At 35.5% G+C, this 17,907-nt stretch overlaps 1 protein-coding gene across 13 annotated transcripts in view; it reads right to left on the bottom strand.

Annotated features, from left to right (window-relative positions):
- Positions 1 to 423: 423 nt before the first annotated feature.
- DICER1 (dicer 1, ribonuclease III) overlaps positions 424 to 17,907 on the bottom strand; it is a 67,558-nt gene continuing 50,074 nt past the window's right edge. For all 13 annotated transcript variants that reach the window (XM_023927619.2, XM_086895542.1, XM_086895541.1 and 10 more), the window contains 9 exons: positions 17,730 to 17,835; positions 17,457 to 17,632; positions 16,394 to 17,177; positions 14,845 to 15,000; positions 10,782 to 11,664; positions 8,475 to 8,743; positions 5,708 to 5,870; positions 5,534 to 5,609; positions 424 to 5,228 (listed from right to left, as the gene is read on the bottom strand). In XM_023927619.2, the coding sequence (XP_023783387.2) occupies positions 5,063 to 5,228; positions 5,534 to 5,609; positions 5,708 to 5,870; positions 8,475 to 8,743; positions 10,782 to 11,664; positions 14,845 to 15,000; positions 16,394 to 17,177; positions 17,457 to 17,632; positions 17,730 to 17,835 (2,779 nt within the window). In that variant the 3' untranslated portion in view covers positions 424 to 5,062. The remainder of the gene's footprint in view (positions 5,229 to 5,533; positions 5,610 to 5,707; positions 5,871 to 8,474; positions 8,744 to 10,781; positions 11,665 to 14,844; positions 15,001 to 16,393; positions 17,178 to 17,456; positions 17,633 to 17,729; positions 17,836 to 17,907) is intronic.

Here is a 17,907-nt window from a genome sequence, read left to right on the forward strand (position 1 = left end):
AGAAAAAGAATAAAATTGACTTCATTAATGCTGAGACTATAGCTCATAGTAACATACTACTCTTAAACCATGTGCCCGTCATGCAAAGCTGTGCTGCAGAACCCTTGTGCTCTGGGGCCTCCCAGCTACAGCAGACATTTTGCAGGTATAACAGTCAACACAGAGATCAAATCGTACCACATACACCATCATTTTTAACCTGAGTGTCCCTTAAGAGTCTTCACATAGCTCTGAAGACAGTTCATTCATCAGAGCAAGGAGACATGCAGACTTGTCTTTAAACAAGGTGAAGAAATATTGTTTTCAAAAATGTTTTCACAATTTTAAAAAAATTTAGACTGAACAGCAGGTTTTTTTGTAAATGCTAGAAGATTTATGGAGATACTAACAGGAATTAAAAAAAAAAAAAGCAAAACAACAATACAAGGTGAACAGACCATAACTTTATTGAAGATATACTCAGCTACAATTATTACAAAAAACTATTAAAGGTAATTGTGATCCATAAGGTGCAGATTGCAAACTTCTGCAGCATGATTACAGTATGAATGAATTACATTTTATGTCCCTTAAAGACAGCTGCAGCATGTGATGGTAAATATTTTATTGTCCATCAAATTATATTTGTTATTCTTTCTACTTGATTTTAACCATCTTTTCAGTCACACTATTTACAATAAAAATGCCTGCAATTTCCAATTATTGTTCACAAACATTTTTCTCCCCAACTTGCTGCTGCAGTAAATTCTGAGTGCATCTACAAAGCAATTAAAGTAGTCTGTGGTTGCCATTCAAATAAGAGGGAAAACCCCAAGGACTTTATTGGATGAAATTTATTTTTAAGAATTGTAGTTAGCTTTGATAGAAGTTAATTTTAACTGCTAGTGGAGTATACTACAATGACCTCTAGATATTTGCTAACATAATTCATATTGAATTACAGCTGATATTTAGATTACATTTGATGGTCATGAACTGTAGTGTTTAATGTTTAAAATCTAATATGAAAGTAAAGAAATTAACTTCTTGAATATTAGAGCAATTGAAAAAGGATCAATGTCAGTAATTAAGTACTGAAAATCTAAATGCTTCTTGCTTCATTCATATGAAAAATACAGAGATTTCCATGAAAATGTGTTCATGGGCAACCCCATCCAAAACAAACCCAGAATACTGTCAGAGTCAAGTGCAGTATCAGAGCAGACCACAATGCTATTTGTCAATTTTGGATTGTGTGTACTGCTGTGACTGGGATACAAATAATCCATTTTCTGTACAGAAAAATGCATAGAATATGTAGCATATGTTATATCATATGCAGTAACATAAACCCCCCACATTTTCCAGTTGATGGTTCTGTATTTGCTCACAAGGAGGAAAAATGAAACTCTGTAACACACATACAAGATCTTCAGGCATGTAAATGAATGCAGTTCCATTGGCTAAAATGATACTACATCAATTTGCACCAGCTGAGGATCCAGCACCTCATCCCTGGGCCACCACTATTCTCCTCCCCAGCACCAAAACTGGTTCTAGTTCAAGTTCTGTACTCAGCAGTTGCAACATACTATTGTGTAATGATACTTAAAAATAGTAGGCTTTTTTTTTTTGTATGGACTTTAGCAGCATCAAGCTGAACAAACACTTCAGAAGTCACTACTGGGCACTCAATATCCAGACTGGATAGTTTAGTTTAGTTGAGGTTGACCAAATTACTAGGGGCTGTCTTCTCCCAAAAATTACATTATATGTGTAAAATGTTGGTTTGTTCAGAGATAATTACTGGAGTGTCAGTCAGAGGTCATTCTAATTTTAATTACTTCACATAACAGTAAAATGATGTAGTAGAAAAATAATAGCTTTAAAATACAATCAAGAGTTGTGACACATCTTTGTTGTATTTTTTCCACGTACAGTAAAAATGCCACAGACGTTACAAATGACCTATTTAAGTTGTGCAAGTAAATGACACATTGCAGGCATTAAAAACTATCTTTTTCAAAGTCATTAAATCAGAACAGCAGCAAGGCCAAACCACATTTTTCCTCTCTGTTAAGCATTTTTTTCCTTGAAATGAGGTAAAGCATGGTACCAAGTGCAATGCTTATTTGTGCTACATGAACAGAACAGCGCAAAAAAAAGCCATAAAAATAAAAACGCAGCATAGTTAGGAGGACTGTTTAAAGTACAGTATAACAGGACTTAGATAAAAAACCCCAAGGTTCATGCCAACTAACCCCCACACTATTTATGATGAGCCTGTGTGGTTACTTTTGAAGATGGGCTGCAACAGTCCGCTTACACTTGTGCTTATAGCATGTCAAGTGATTTCTATCCCAACCTTCAAATGATCAGATTTAGGTCTTTAATAGCGTACACTGTCCAGTATCAAAATCATATCAACTGTAGGGTAAAACACACAGATGCATAACATGGAAACTAATGGATTTTCTGCCTCAAAGGATAAAAAGTATTTCAATGAGGTCACACTGGAAAAAATCGTGGCATTTAAAATGCATTTAAAAATGCATCAGCAGCAGAAACTACTTTATAGTCAGCCACTACACATTTCGGATGTCCAATTCACACGCTTTATCTAGTAACAAAGTGATCATTAAACTGTTCTGAAACACAGAGTAGGTTCAGCTGATTTTCTCTGCACCCAAACATCCCACAACCACTTCACTGCTAGCAATTACCTGAAACCCCTGAGAATCTATAACCTTGTAACAATCAGTAAGAATTTTAGGCATTCAAAGAATAACTGAAATTTTAGCTTTTCATAATGCAATTAAAACTACTTAAGACTTTCTAGATGGTCTGATTTAATCTGCTAATTGACGTCTGGCCAGAAACACAGAATTGTTGACATCAATAATCATGTATTTTCACTAAGAAACTTCAGTCCTACCACAAAGAGCAAGCTATAGCTAAAAATCAGTGATTATTTTTTTTTTAGTTTTTCGAACAGCTAATGCAAAGCAATTTACATTTGAGAATTTGGACTGCATGTTTTTATGTTCCATAACAACATATCATCTACACTTGCAGTTCTTATACCTCCTTTCACGACTGAAGTACCAAACAAATCCTAGACTTTTTTATAAGCTAGAATTTTAATTCTTGGTCTGACTCCTATAACAAGCAGCTTTCAAATACAAGAAGGGTCCTTTTCACAGACTGAAAAGTGACAAATAGCAAATATACGAACTTTTGAAAACTGTATTTCAGAAAAGCTTAATGTCTGCCCCTTGTCACTAAGGCATTTACTTTATTTTTTTGTAAAGAAAGCAAGAGCTGACAGTTTTTGTTTTGTTTTAGTGTGCATTTGTGAGGAAAGGGTTTAAAAGCAGGAAGTACAGTATTTGTTTGTAATTTAGTTCATAAGACACAGCATCAAGTTCAAACTATTGTGCTGGAAAACGTTAAAACACCTTGCTCTGCTTTCTCAAACTTCAAGCATAATTAACAGGGCAAAATTGCAGCAAACCTCTACTGATACTGGTGGGAATACAAGACCCACAGCTTTTTTTAAAAGGTAAATTAAGAGGTATTATAGTTACAGTGCAAAAAATTAAAATTTCAAGCATAATATATAAACATAGCACCAAAACAGAAAAAAAACCAATGCATGCAAAAATAAAAAGGAAAAGAGAAGAAAAGAACTGAGGTATTTAAGTGAAGAGTGCCTACAAAAATCTAATTAAAGAAGTATAGGCAAAGCCTAAAAAATACAAGTATGATTTCCCCCCACGCTCCCAGTAGACCAAAACACCAATGAGCTAGTTTCTCTAAATTAAGGACCTAAATCACGGATGTATCAAAAGTACGGCAGTTATATCTCAAACATCAACTTTCATGTTATTTAACAGCACAGCTTTGGTAGATGAAATATGCATGCAACTCTGAAAAGTACAGTAAGAAATTTACGTGGAAATATCTCTAAGTGTAAAGGTGCTCTGTTTGTTAAATACGTAACCAATTGACTATAAAATCTGCAGCATATCTTAGGTGTGATATGTCTAAGGTTATTTTGTTAGTGACAGTTTGCACTGTGCAATTATTTGTTGCTGTTTCCAGTATTGGAACTATTTAGCTTGCAGGTTTGTGTAAAATTGGAATTTTAGCCAAAGACCATATTTCATTTATGGTATAAAAAAAACTGTAGACTAACCACCTCCTCAGAATTGTTAAAAATAACCTAATTACATATATATGAATATAATTTCTATTATAATCCTGTAATAAGTCACAGCTATAGTAATGAGTTGTACTGTAAATATAGAGCTGTATCATTGTAAAATGCATAAGAAAATGAAGGGAATGTAAAACAGTTTGTTCCAAAAAAGATCAGAAATTAAAGATTATTAATGAGGGTTTATTTATTTTTAAGGCAAGAACCTTTTTTTATGCAAGACTGTGTGGCATAAGGAAACTGAAGTTTCACTCTACCAGTATGCCAGCCACTTCAATTAAAATCTGTCCCTAACAAATAAGTGCAATAATGATTGGGAATGCCATCTTAATGTAAAAAGATGACATGGAGAGAAAAAAAAAAAAGGAAAATAAAAAGGAGAATACTGGCACACTTAATCTTTCTTATACCCAATCATCCAGTACAGTTTATCAACTGCATTATGACTGGCACTAGTGCACAGATTGAAGAATTCCAAGATTACTATATATATAAATCTAGCAACTGCATTAGGCATAAGCTCCCTGGCCTTCTAATACTAAGCAAAGCTGTACTGACAAGAAAAGTAAACCAAAAAGACCTGACAACAATTATTCTGAACACTTGCTAAATATCATCATTAAAGCACTCTCGTGATTAAACAAAGCAGAAGTGAGGAAAGAAGACAAGATTGTGTTTGCGCAAAAAACTATAACTACAATTAGTTCCAAAATTTTATACACGTTAAATGTTTTGTTATCTATTCTGTTATCAAACTTTAAATTCTGTCTTCCAATTTGTTCCTCTCAACATCAACGTTTTTTTAAAAATTTGCTTTATTTGTATGTTATTTTTTCCCCATTTCATTTATTTTTAAGAGGAGTCTCAGCTGTTTGGGACCTGAGGTTGATTTGCTTTGAGGCTTCGTAGTGCTCTTCTCGCAGCTGCAGATTTGGCAATCCTGTAGCTTCTGCCAACACCTTTAAACTTTCCCTTTCCTACAACTTCCACTGTAACTCTGACCTTTCCATCGTAAGTTCTTTCCGCAGGACTGCAAAAATATACACAAGAATTACTTACTGCCAAGGCAAGGTAATGTGAAATAAGAGACCTACATTCTTTTTTCTACAGAAGTTGAAGCAGTAAAATTAAATAGAAATCATTAAATTTCTTAGAAAGCTATGCAAGGAAAAAAAAAATAACAATGGACACAGTGATGATTAGGTTAGCTGATCAGTGTAAAAGAAATTACAAGTACTTTGCGACATTTAAAAATCCTCTGTATTCATGAGAATTCATGAGGCACAGTTTAGAAACACTTTCTGTCATTGTGTATGGAAGAAAGCATATTCTTACCTAAATTTGGCTGTCTCTGGCTCCATTTCCAGCAGCTCTCGCACTGGGGAACGGGGCACATTTGCAGAAAATTTTTCTATTTGGGAAAAAAAAGTGAAAAACAGAAATTAGTTTTTTTTCTTTTCACAGCAGATGGCACTTAATAATTAGTAATTTTCTGAAAGCTGGCAATACCTATTAGTGGCCTCATCATTGGATAGTACACTTGCCAAACCATTTCCAAAGACATTCCACTATCCATATAAATGGCACCAGCAAGGGACTCAAATATATCCCCCATGGCCTTTGGTACTTCAATGTCTTCCTCTTTTTCTTCATCTTCTTCAGATCTTCTGAGCTGTTTGCAATTAAAAAAAGACAAAAGTGGGAGGGGGAGAGAAGGGGAGGAGAAAAGAGAGAAACAATTGCTTCACTTTCAGTAAAACAAAGATCTTCAGAAATGTAAGCTCTCTTACATCTTGTATCCTGTGATGCTTCCTTCAAGTTTTTAACTGACAACTTCCCAAAACAGCACTGTTGTTTTGTTCCCCAGTGAAACCACGTTGCTGCTTATATCATTTTTCAAATACGGAAAAAAATTCCCAACCACCACTGTGTACAGGGAACTTTTGTACTTTGTGAATTCCCTCTGTGATAATTCTTTAGGACTTCACCATGGATCTGTTTTTCCCAATCATAACCAGACTTCTATCAGTTAATACCAGAAAGCTACCCATAACAAATGAAGAGTTCACACACTGTCTCCCAAAAAGAAACTTTAAAAACCTCTAAGGTCAGTCTCTGGATGAAAGTTGCATGTGCCTCTCCTAACCTTATTCACCCCTGAAGACAAGCATGAAACAAGCACTAGTAAAATAAGACATTAATAACTGAAAAACACCACCACCAGACTGAGCTAACAGACATTTTGGTGTTAAAGTGCAGCAGGCAGTGTTTTCTTCTATGCTACAAATTTAAGACATTTATCTATTCTCACTATCAAAAATAAACTTTCAGTATAGGTCTTAAAGGTCTTGAGCTGATCTAATCCTTTACTAAAATACTTTAAACACATGTAATATACATCTGCCTAACTTCAAACAATGTAACTTGAAAGCAAAGATTTTGACCATTACGCTACTCTGCCTAAAGAGAAATAAGTTTCTGTCAGTCCTCTCCCCAGCAGCTACCCTCTCACTCCATTTGGGGTTTAAAATCCAATTCAGCCCTCTTAAGAGTGACCATAATACTTCATAAATGTGTTCCACCCAATATTTCTACCTGAAATAAATCAAACAAGTAGTCAGGCCTGACACATATAGCAATACAAACAGGAATTTTGACGTTAAAAATCGAGTTCAACTGTTTTGAATAGGGTACTTCATACCAAGTGTAAACTGAAATACTCCTGCATTATAATGAAATAACAGAAGAAGACAAAAACTAAGAGCTGTAAGGCAAGGGACAGATGTTTCATGAGTGAGATTTGAAAAAACAGAAAAGCAGATGACGTGGAGACACACATGGAAACCAGTCTAGCTGGCATGAACTGCAGAAACAAAGACTCTTACATTAAGTGATGAAATAAGAGTTTCAGTAATTCAGTGCCAGACCAAGATAGGGAGCAGGCGTAGGGAGAGTGAAACAAGGATTTTATTTGAAACAGCCATCACACAATTTGGTTGCAACTTTGGTGAAAGTTTCTTTTTGCATACTTGCAGAAACTGAACAAAGCAAAAATAACACTGTAAGCTCTGAAAACAAGTTCCTAGCCTTTTCCCTCATATTGTGGAGAAAACAAGAGACTTAAGAGTTTAATCCTCTAATGTAAAGTCATTTATATTATCTAAACCCCAATGACAAATTTCTTATTCAATGTTTAATACATTTTTCCCTTAAAACATGGTTTTCACTCTGCAACAGAGTGTAAGGGCTGTGAACATATATATGTGACTGAAATGTTTTGATTCCTAAAGTTTTAAATGGTCTATTAGAAAAAAAAATATTAAATACAAAAATAACATGCTTGTTTAGAGTGTTGGCATGTTGGCAGACAGAATATTTTTAAAGAGATTGGTCCATTTTTCAGAAGACAAATTATTATGGATATTACTGGGTAACACTTTTAAAGAAGGATAATGAGAAGTCCATCTCTTCCAGATCCTGATTAGAGCTTGACTCACACAGTCCTTGCTCTCACAGATTTCCTAACCAGCTTATGTAAATTAATTACTTTTACCACATTCTCCAGAAAACAGAGGTTCATTATCATCAGCCTTCCTGCACAGCACAAAATATGACCTGTGTTTGCAGGTCTTCAGTGAAACCACTTTTCAAGTGGCTGACTTGAAAGATGCATATAATATTTCCATGGCTAGCAGAATGCCTTTTAGGAGCATGTCAGACATACTTTAGTATAATGCAGTAACATCTCCTCCAGTAGAAATCATAAGAAAAAAAGCAGAAATCTCTTGTCAATGTGTACTGCATTTAATAATCCCAACATTGTGCCAAGGTAGCTTTGTTCATGGTGTTGTATGGATACCCTACTCTGAGTCAGCTCTACATGACTTAGCAACTCTTCCCCACAATTTTATGTTGTAGTAGTGCTTCCTATCAGTTGATGAAAGGAGCAAGCTAAGTGTGTGTCCCACATTGCTCTAACAACACAACTACTACTACCAAAAAACACAACTACTACTACTACTAACAAACAACTACTAAAATCAAGGGCCACAGAAAAACCTAGAGGCAAATGGCTTTCAAATTAATTAATTTCTGCAAATTCTAATTGATTTCATACTTTCTGAAGGCTATAGTTTACTTTGCATATTGTGACATTTTATTATTGGGAGCCTGCTTCTTTGGCTGCTGTGTGCATAAAATATAATAAAAAATTAAAGAAATCCAAGTGACATGCTTCAAATCAGATACTGAACATATTTCTTCTACTTTCACTAACCTCAGAATCCATTCCTTGCATTTCATTCTTTTCCATTTGAAACTGCACAAAGTCATCAATAACATGAAACAGTTCAGGAGAGACAGCTTTGAAGTACTTGTGGTAGTCATACTTTACAGCTAATGATGCAAAAATGGTATTATTGACTAGAGCAGATCGTAGGTCAGTAAGAACTCCTGGAGAGTGTTGCCGTGGGTCTTCATAAAGGTGCTTGGTTATGAGGTAGTCCAAAATTGCATCTCCCAGGAATTCTAAGCGCTGGTAACAATCTTAAAGCATTGGAAATAAAAGAATGTACAACACCACAATTAAGTTTAACACACACATTCTTTCCAGGCTTTCTGGATAAGACGTTTGGTACAGTGCCATGTAAATTCCACAAACTCATTTATTTTCAATAGAATAACAATGCTCAGAGAAGACAATCTGTTTTTTAAAGGAAGTATCCTTGTGTTTAAAGAGATTGCTAATGAAATACTAAAAAAAATAGATCAGGAGAACTAGGAGCTATATCTAATAATAAAGCCCATTTTGAACAAAATGTTAATCTGGCAGGCTAGAAAAACAGCTGTGTTTATAATCAATTATCAAGACCTTCATGTGCTGAGAAACATCAAAAAGTAAATTTAAGAGATTCTGCCAGCAGGCTGATCTGAAAACTGTAACAGTTAAAAAAAATTAAAAAGTAGAAACTATTAATATAAAAAATCAATGTATTAAGGGCAGGGGAACCCAAAATCTGAGGTTTTTTGTCTGATTTGCCACCCATTAAGACACCTTCAACAAAGATCCCTATTTAGGATATGTCTTACAAGCTGGAAATCAAAATTGTCAAGCCTTTGCTTTTTTGACAATTGGCAGGGGCCATGGGAACAGAGAACTAAGAACATCTATTTTTAGAACACAAACAAAAGCAAAAACCCTCTTGAATGTAAATATGGGTAGGTAGATTGAGAAGGAAGAAGACAAACTACACAGAAGTTACCATGAGAGTGAACTGACTAGCACTAAGTTGCTTTTTATAGCAGCTGAACCTAAAACACTGCCAGATCTCAACTGCTAGCTGCTACTTGAAGAGAAAAAGTTACAGGTAACAGCTAGTCACAGTTGTCTCACTTGGTAAACAGAAATGAAATCAAAAGTTTTCCTACAGTGTCAACAATGTAATTTTAACTGGACATTATGCCTCAAGGTTTCTGGAAGTGTATATATATATTTATGTATGTCTAAAAATAAAGGAATCATTTACTTTCAATACGTTTTGTGAAATATTTGTAAAAAGTAAATACGTATGTGGGTAATATCCCTTACAAAGAAAAACCAAAGGAGTGCTTCTGTGTTTTGTCAGAACTGTTTCTCATTGCAGTAGCATTTCAAAATTACTTATTTCTTTAATGAAAGCAGAGCTTTCTCACTTCTTGGAATAAGGGCCTAATTCACTATGGGGAAAAATTCAGACTGCTGACTGGAAAGAAATCTGCCAATCACTACAAACAGGGCTGGAAATTTACCATAGTTTGCTTTTGATTGCTTATTATTGTAGGAAAATACGCAAGTTTTACAATGAACAAATATAACATTAATTAGTATAAGCAAGAGCAATTAAAGATCACAGAAATACAAATCTCTACCCCACTAAAATGTTTTATGAGATCATGTACAGAAACATTAAATTTTAATCTGAAACTAATATTTAGTCTGATTTAGTCAATTACTTCAAAGTTTGACTTTAAATATTTACTCAATAAAATTCCAAGACTTTGAATTCACATCTTCAAAGAGAAGTCTCCACATTCTGCACTCCTATAGATTATTCACCTAATAAAAGCTGTAGTCTAGAGTTCATCTTCAGAAGTACGAAATACAACATTATTGGGATTCAATTACAGAAAAAAATTGCTAGATATATTTGGAAAATATGTCTGCTATTTCCTGAAGTACATGGCAATTTTCCAGAGCTCTACAAGAACTTATTTCCATTAAATGAGGATCTAATGTCAGTGATACACAGCTAGTGATAGAGCATTTATCACTGATGCTCTTTCTCAAAACCTGGTGAGGTCTCAGTAAATATACTTTATCTGCATCAAGTCAAAATATGACTAATCACTGAGATATAAACTGAGCAAGTATCCCCCTCTAAATAGTGAGCAAAATACTATTTTTTAAGATATTGTATTCCAAGACTATTGTAACATGTGATGTCTAAAGAAAGTCTATATATGGGAGAAATATAGATCAAGATGCTACTTCTCTTGCTTTTGCAATATGGAGAAAAATCTATAGAGCTTTTTGAAAACAACTTACCAGTAATGGTATTATAATGGTAAGAGGCATGAGTAAATGCCTGAAGAAGATAAGCCTTGTTCTTAAAACTGTAATTTATTTTCTTCTCAAAGTTTTCAAAACCAGAAATAAGGTGATTTAGGGTTTTTTCAGCATCTGGGTGATCAAACATACACCTTGGTGGAATCTTCAAACAGCCATACTCCAGGTCTTTACACAGAGAAGGCTCTGAATTAGCTACAGAAGCAGAAACAGAATTGGGTGAATGATTTTTCTGCTCACTGTTACAGTTCTCTGTGGTAGCACACGGAGTGCCTTCCCAATCAGTCTTTTTAATTACAGGGAGCACCTTCAGCCCCAAGGAACACAGGAAAAGCTGAGCAGCTCGTTCACCACAGCTGGTCAGATAGCAGCCCAACAGGGCTTCCACACAGTCTGCAATGCTCTTGTCAGCAATACACTGCTCTGTATGCAAGTCATAGGAGATCGACTGTTTTCCTGCATCAACACCGCAGTTTTCCTCTGATGGATTCCAGAAGCCCACTACAAAATCATCCTCTTCAACAGCCTTGCTAGGATCCAGATAGCACATAGCATCCCAAGAGCTATAGTCAAAATCATCAAAATCTGATGAACACTGAACATTACCCATGGATGACTTTTTGGGTGCTTTCCATTCATAGTTTGAATCAGTGGTTGAAAAGTGTGAGAGTGAAATTTTCTTCACAAAAGCCCCTGATCCCATTAACATATTATCGATGAATTTGATATGCTCCTGATCATACTCCAGAAAATCATCTTCAAAGTCTGCTTCCTCCTTGGGCAACCTCCACATTAGGTCTTCATTCTCTTCATCATCATTATAATCATCAAGTTTACCATTAGCCAACATGTTTTCCTTTGTCTATGAAAGAACACAAAAAAAAAAAAAAGAAGAAGGAAATGAGACACTTTTACCGCAGAAAGATCAGAAAAGCAGGATTTGAGAAGTATCTCCTAATCATAATACTGATTTTTTACTTGTTCCTAAGTACCTTGTCTGATCAGATGCACAATACAACCTCAACTTACACAAGGACTGGAATTATTGTCCTGGAATACAAACTGTCACTAACCTACAATAGTGTGTGTTCTACACATAGCACACGCTGCATTTCAGAGGAACCTGTGCTCGTACTTGAATGTGAGGCACACACAATGAACTTTATATCTACTGAACATTATACACTTACACACCAAAATAACAACAGAAAAATCTAAATTAACAAATTTTAGGAAGTCGAAGAAAGTTCTGGGTGCATCCTTCTCTCAAGATGCTAAGTAAGGCTATTACAAATGTTGAATCAATGCCATTTTGAAGATTTCTTTCCTACATATTTCTACAGAGAAAATGCATTCAGTAGGGTTTTTTTCAGGTTTTTTGTTGTTTCTTTTTTTTACAGGCTAGACTTCTAGCTCTAACTAGTAAAAGAGAAGGCAAAATTGTCATCAATTTTCTAATACATAAATACACACCCACAACAGTAAAATTAATGATGTCTTATGCCTTTTACCTCCTCATATTGAACAAATTGGCACAGACTGACATAAATTACAAACTGAACACAAATATTCCCAAACTATGTAACTCTTTACAATTTGCCATGGCCTCTATCCAGGAAAGCACTTAAACATATTAGCTAAATGCACTGGTAGTCTTCATAACATCAAAAGGACTATTAACAGGCTCAACACAGCAACACTGATGTCAGCAGGAATTCTGCCACTGAATTTGATAGGAGCAATATCAGATTCAAAGCAGTTTCCTGGACTGGGTCCTGAAAGTCAACATTTTGAATCAAGTGAAACAGCCTTTATCAGCCCTGAACCTATGCATGCCATAATTGTAGGGCTCAGTCACTAAATACTGCAAATCTGTGAACCAGATGCTACCAAGGGGGATGCTCCCCTTTGGGCAAAACACACACCCAACCAGAGGTGTGGATGGGTGGCAGCTTTAAGGGGCACTAGGTAGCACTTAAAACTGTCTAAGGATCAAAGACATCTCAGTGCTCCTCATTGGGATGGACCAGGCTTAGTCAAGTTTAGTAATGAGAGGAAAAAAAAATGGCTACAGAAGTTCTTAGTTTAGACACTCTGCTGAAAGAATTCCTGCTGCTGTGATTACCTGTCTCACACACACACACACACAGAAGGGACTTCTGTTACTTTAATTGATCAGAAAGATAACAAAACTGAATTTAAGATAGTTATTTTAGATACCTGTAGTAATACAAAACTTAATATAAGATTAATTTAACCAAACCCAACAAGGACAAGTGCTGCTTTTTCTTGATACACACCACTCGCCACATTTACTACTGAAATAAAATAAGTGTCTGAATGAGATGTGTCTATAGATGCTCCAAAACAGATTTTGGCATTTGTTTTCACAAAGATGGAACAAATTATAAATTTTTACTGTGGTTTCATTCACAAGTTTCTTAAAATGAAATTGTAAGTAGCAGGACAGCTACATGAACTATCCTAACATTACTTCTTGTACATTGAAAAAAAATTCATTAGAAAAAAAATTCTAAGGGATAAGAATGAGCAGTGGCTAAAGGAAACAGAAAATAATCCTGATTGTTAGTTTTTTTGTCATTAGCATTTAAAAAACAAATCAACAATGAACCCCAGAAGAATGATTTTTTCTTAAATAATATCTGACTAATTTTCAGGAAATCATTGCCAATTAAAAGGTGATGCAAAATACAGGTTAAGTGCTTTTTAATGCTGTTTTGGAAGATAGCCATTTGATAAATGAAGAAAGACTTTTCCCCTTAATAAAGCTTGTATAGTATACAAGTCAAATACTCGTATTTGACTACTATGTTTTAGTAATAATTTGTCATAATGAGATCTCTATTTTCAGTTATGGACCATCAGCCCATGGATGGAGAATGAAATTTACATCCAAGAAAGCAAAGTATCTACTTGGCAGTACTCCCACGCCCCTACTATTTAGCTGCATCACTCTCTGCATTTTGGTCTGAAACTGTATGTTTTATTTACAAATAAACAGTGACTATCACAGAGGAGTTGTTGTAGAAAACTGAAATCTTTTAAAAACCAACAATTAGCTCCAGTCCCAAATGTACTATCTAATTTTCCAGAAAGGTATAGCAGGAAGTCTCTTTGAAACGAAATCTTGGCACAGTACAGAACCACAATAATCAGGTTGTTTTATTCTGCAATAAACATTTATTTTCACAGTACATCCATCCACCTAACAGTACTCTCATGTGCCCTCTGGTGGTTTTACTGTCTGAGTGTGGTCTTCAGAACCGGGGAAAGAAAGACATCCTTCCTCCTTCTTCCCCTGAACTCCAAACCAGTCTGAAACACTACATTATCACTGACTGCTACGATCGCTGGCATTTCTGAACTTGGCCTTCTACCCCTACAATGTCAGAAAACAGTGTGAACTTGTCCTCATTAAATCTGTCATTGTGAAGCATTTGATAAGTCAGTGAAGGTGTCAGTGCTAGAAAGCTTAAGCCAGCACTGTATTACACATGAGAAGCAGCTCCTAGTCATACCCATGGTGTAGCTGCCAGTTCCATATTGAACATTATCTCAAGCCAGTTCTACTCTTCAATCTGCCTCAGCACTATGAAAAACACCAACAGTTTTTCATATATTTTATAAAGGTGAACTCATTATTTATTAAAAAGCAGACAGTGTTCTGCCTGAACATATTACAACTAAATCAGTGATATTGCCATTTAAAATTTCCAACAGAAACGTCTGAAAAACTCCTAGGAGCAGGCTAAATAGCAGCAGAAGAACATTTCTCCTCTGCTTATCCACTAAAATCTACACTCAGTACTGGATGATGTGCAATAAATTTCCTTCAGGTTCTGTTTATAATCAGTTTGCCTCCATTTTCTTACAGAGAAGTTTTCTAAAGAAAAGAAATATACAGATTTACCTTTTCTTTGCTGAAAACAGCGAAATAACTGGGGGTGCTGGGATGAGGTAGGGATGAAAGAAGACAGACACACAAATAACTACTCATCAACATAGTAGAACAAATTCATACCATTTCATCTTTCTCCCATTTGTCAGTGTTGCTCTTGTCCTGATTTACTATGTAACCAGGAGGAAGCCAATTGACTGGGGGATCAAAAATCGACACCACCATGCGACTTGGCAGTCCTTTCTTTTTTCCAAGGCGATACAAGTTACAGTTGCTGACCTTTAAGAAGAACATTCTGATAAACCTTTGAACATACATTTACATGATTAGGCTAAAAGGCTAAAGCAAAAAAAGCTGTGTCAAGCTGGACCTTGTATTATTACACATTTTCTCCAATCCTCAAAAGGGAGTTCAGTTTTCATAATACAGTAGAACCAACTCAAAGCAAGATATACATCTTCCTCTTCTTTTTTTTTTCCTGAGGCCAAGCATATTAGGTGTGACTGGTTCAGTTGAAGAAATTTAATATATTACATTTTCCTCACAAAACAAACTGATTGCTAGTTCTAAAATAATAGTAAATAGAACCTGTATAAATGTCATTTATTACCAGTATAAATAATCATCACTCAGACTACATTTGGAATGAAAAATTCTTATTTATAGGTATATTGACCTAAACCTTGGCAGTAGAAAGTGTTAAAACAGTTCCATATAACACTTATTAAGTCATAATCCAGATGTTATTTTGATAGCCTCTAAAATGATTTTAAGTATTTTAAAGGGAAGGGAAAAAAAAATTCACAGATACAAATATATTTCCTTTTCCTTTTTAACTATCAACCACAGATCTTTTTTTCCTCTTCTTAAAATGCAATTTACATGTTTTAAAGTCCTGAAATTTGAACTTGAATATTCAATCACTTCTTTTATTTGAACAGCACAACTCAATTAGCACTCCTTATTTTCCAAGATTAAACTATACAATCATTTCATTTCCAGAGTGATGTATTTTATTAGAGGTAGACAATCAATGCCTTGGCACGTAATTGAAATTATCACATCATTTGGGAGAAAAAACCAACCAACCGGAAGTTTTCATGGTTGATTATTCTAGTAGAAGCAGAACTGAAGACTCTTGTCCCTACTGTTTACATTTACTCTAAAATACTTTCACAAGTTTTGTTGCAACAGTTCCGTAAGACATTTTTGTTGTTTCACTTTTATGTAAGATGCCACAAATTTCAAGGGAAGTATCTTCTTGAGGAAACAAAGGAAAGGTCAAGTAAAGCTGCAACCTAAGGCTCTGTGCTGCTAATTCAATCCTTCATTCAAGCGTTGCTGTTAAAGAGCTCCTACTCAATACAGCTCTAGAGGTTCAGCGCACAAAATGTTCTCACTAACCCAGAACTTTTAGTTTCGTTCAATCCTGTCCTTTCTTAGGTTTGTAATCAGCTGGTTTAGATTTCAAACTGAACTGCAGAAAACAGTTCCAATCAATCACAGTTACGGCAACATTAAGCCCACAGTCCTGTATGATACTCAGTGTATAACAAACAAAGCTGTGGAATTAAATCAACCTGTTCCCATTCAACCTTCCAGCAAAAATTTCCTATATGTGGCTTGTTACAGCATGCCTTTTACACACTATGACTGGATTGTTACTACTCACTTTTTTGCTTCTCATGTATGACAGCCGTCCCTCGTGAGCATCAGGGTAAGTGCAAAACAAGTATGTAGTGATGGCATGCTTTAAAAATGAATCACCAAGCATCTCTAGCCGCTCCAGGTTGAATCCATCACTAGCATTTGAAAGAGTCAAAGCTTGAAGAATGAGACCGGGATTAGGACCAAGAGTTTTTGAGGAGTACCCACTGCAAGGGTTCTTTTCAGAATCTGCTCTGTCTTTTGAAAGATTAATAGCTTTTGAAGTACTGGTGGTCACTGCCACTATGGGGCATCCATCTGAGGTAGATCTGTTAGCATTTCCATCAAGGTATTTATTACTCGGTAGAGTACATTCATTGCTGGGCTTGGGCTGGTTCTCACTGTTGTATAAATTCTGAATGGGATATGAGGTAGTTGGTTGTACAGGTATTTCCTGCCTGCAGTAATTCAGCTGATTTCCTTGGCAAAAGTCTCTGTTAACTAAATCACAATTGCCATTGGCAAGATTTTTATTATAAGAAACACCATTAATTGCTGCAAGTTCTACCGAGACATCAATTTGGAGTTTACTGGGTGACTCATTGAGCAGTGTTCTGTAACTCACAGACATTTGGTCATGGTTTTCTGCAGAAGAGGTTCTATTAGCACCTTGATGTGCAGCATTTTCAGGGACTACAATTGTGCTGTGCTTACAGTAATTTTCATTCTCTACTACAGAGGAGTTAGGAAGAGAGATGAAGGACTTGCTGTCAATAGACTTTTTCCATCCAAAGTCCAAGTTAGGATATCTGTAAAGATAAACAGGAAGTTTGTTAACAAAAAATATTAGCACAAGACAAGGAGACCCTACAGGCACATACATGTTTTAAAAGGCCACAGCCTTTTGAAAAGAACAGGGACTGCAACCTGTAACTTCATCTCTCACAATCAAGTATTTTTAAACTGTGCTTCACTGAGAAGTGCCACGAGTTAAACAAGAGTTACCAGTTTTATAATTCACGTAATAGTTGTTTCCACCATGTAAGTCAGACATCATATTGAAAAATACCTATTGAAAAAATACATGCCTGAAATCTGCAGGAAGTGATTTAACCCCTACACCAGCATCAGTGGCTGTTTGAGCTCTCAGTTCCTCTGCTGTCAAAAGGCAGTGTAGGCGGTAAAGTATGCTGGGGAGGCAAACTGCTTTTCTCCACAATGATGCTGGAATAGGATGTATAGCACAGAGCTCAGGAACCAGTATCTGGGAGAGGAGGGAAAAGAAAAGAATTTCCCTTGTAAAGGTAGCCAGATCACTATTAATAGAGTCCACTTGAATTAATTAGATGCTTCTATATTACCTGTTTATTCTGCAAACTTTCCCATTTTGCTTTCCTCTTCTCAGCACTGCTCAGTGGAAGTGCTTTTCCCTTCTGATTCAAATGGCGAGGAGTCAAAAGATTAAGTCTAAAAACCATATGAAAATACTGTGGTGTAAGTACACAATTAATGAATAGAACTTACTAGCCTAAACTTTCT

The sequence above is a fragment of the Cyanistes caeruleus genome, chromosome 6 (genome assembly GCF_971803275.1).
Source record: "Cyanistes caeruleus chromosome 6, bCyaCae1.hap1.1, whole genome shotgun sequence".
NCBI classification, from domain to species: Eukaryota; Metazoa; Chordata; class Aves; order Passeriformes; family Paridae; genus Cyanistes; species Cyanistes caeruleus.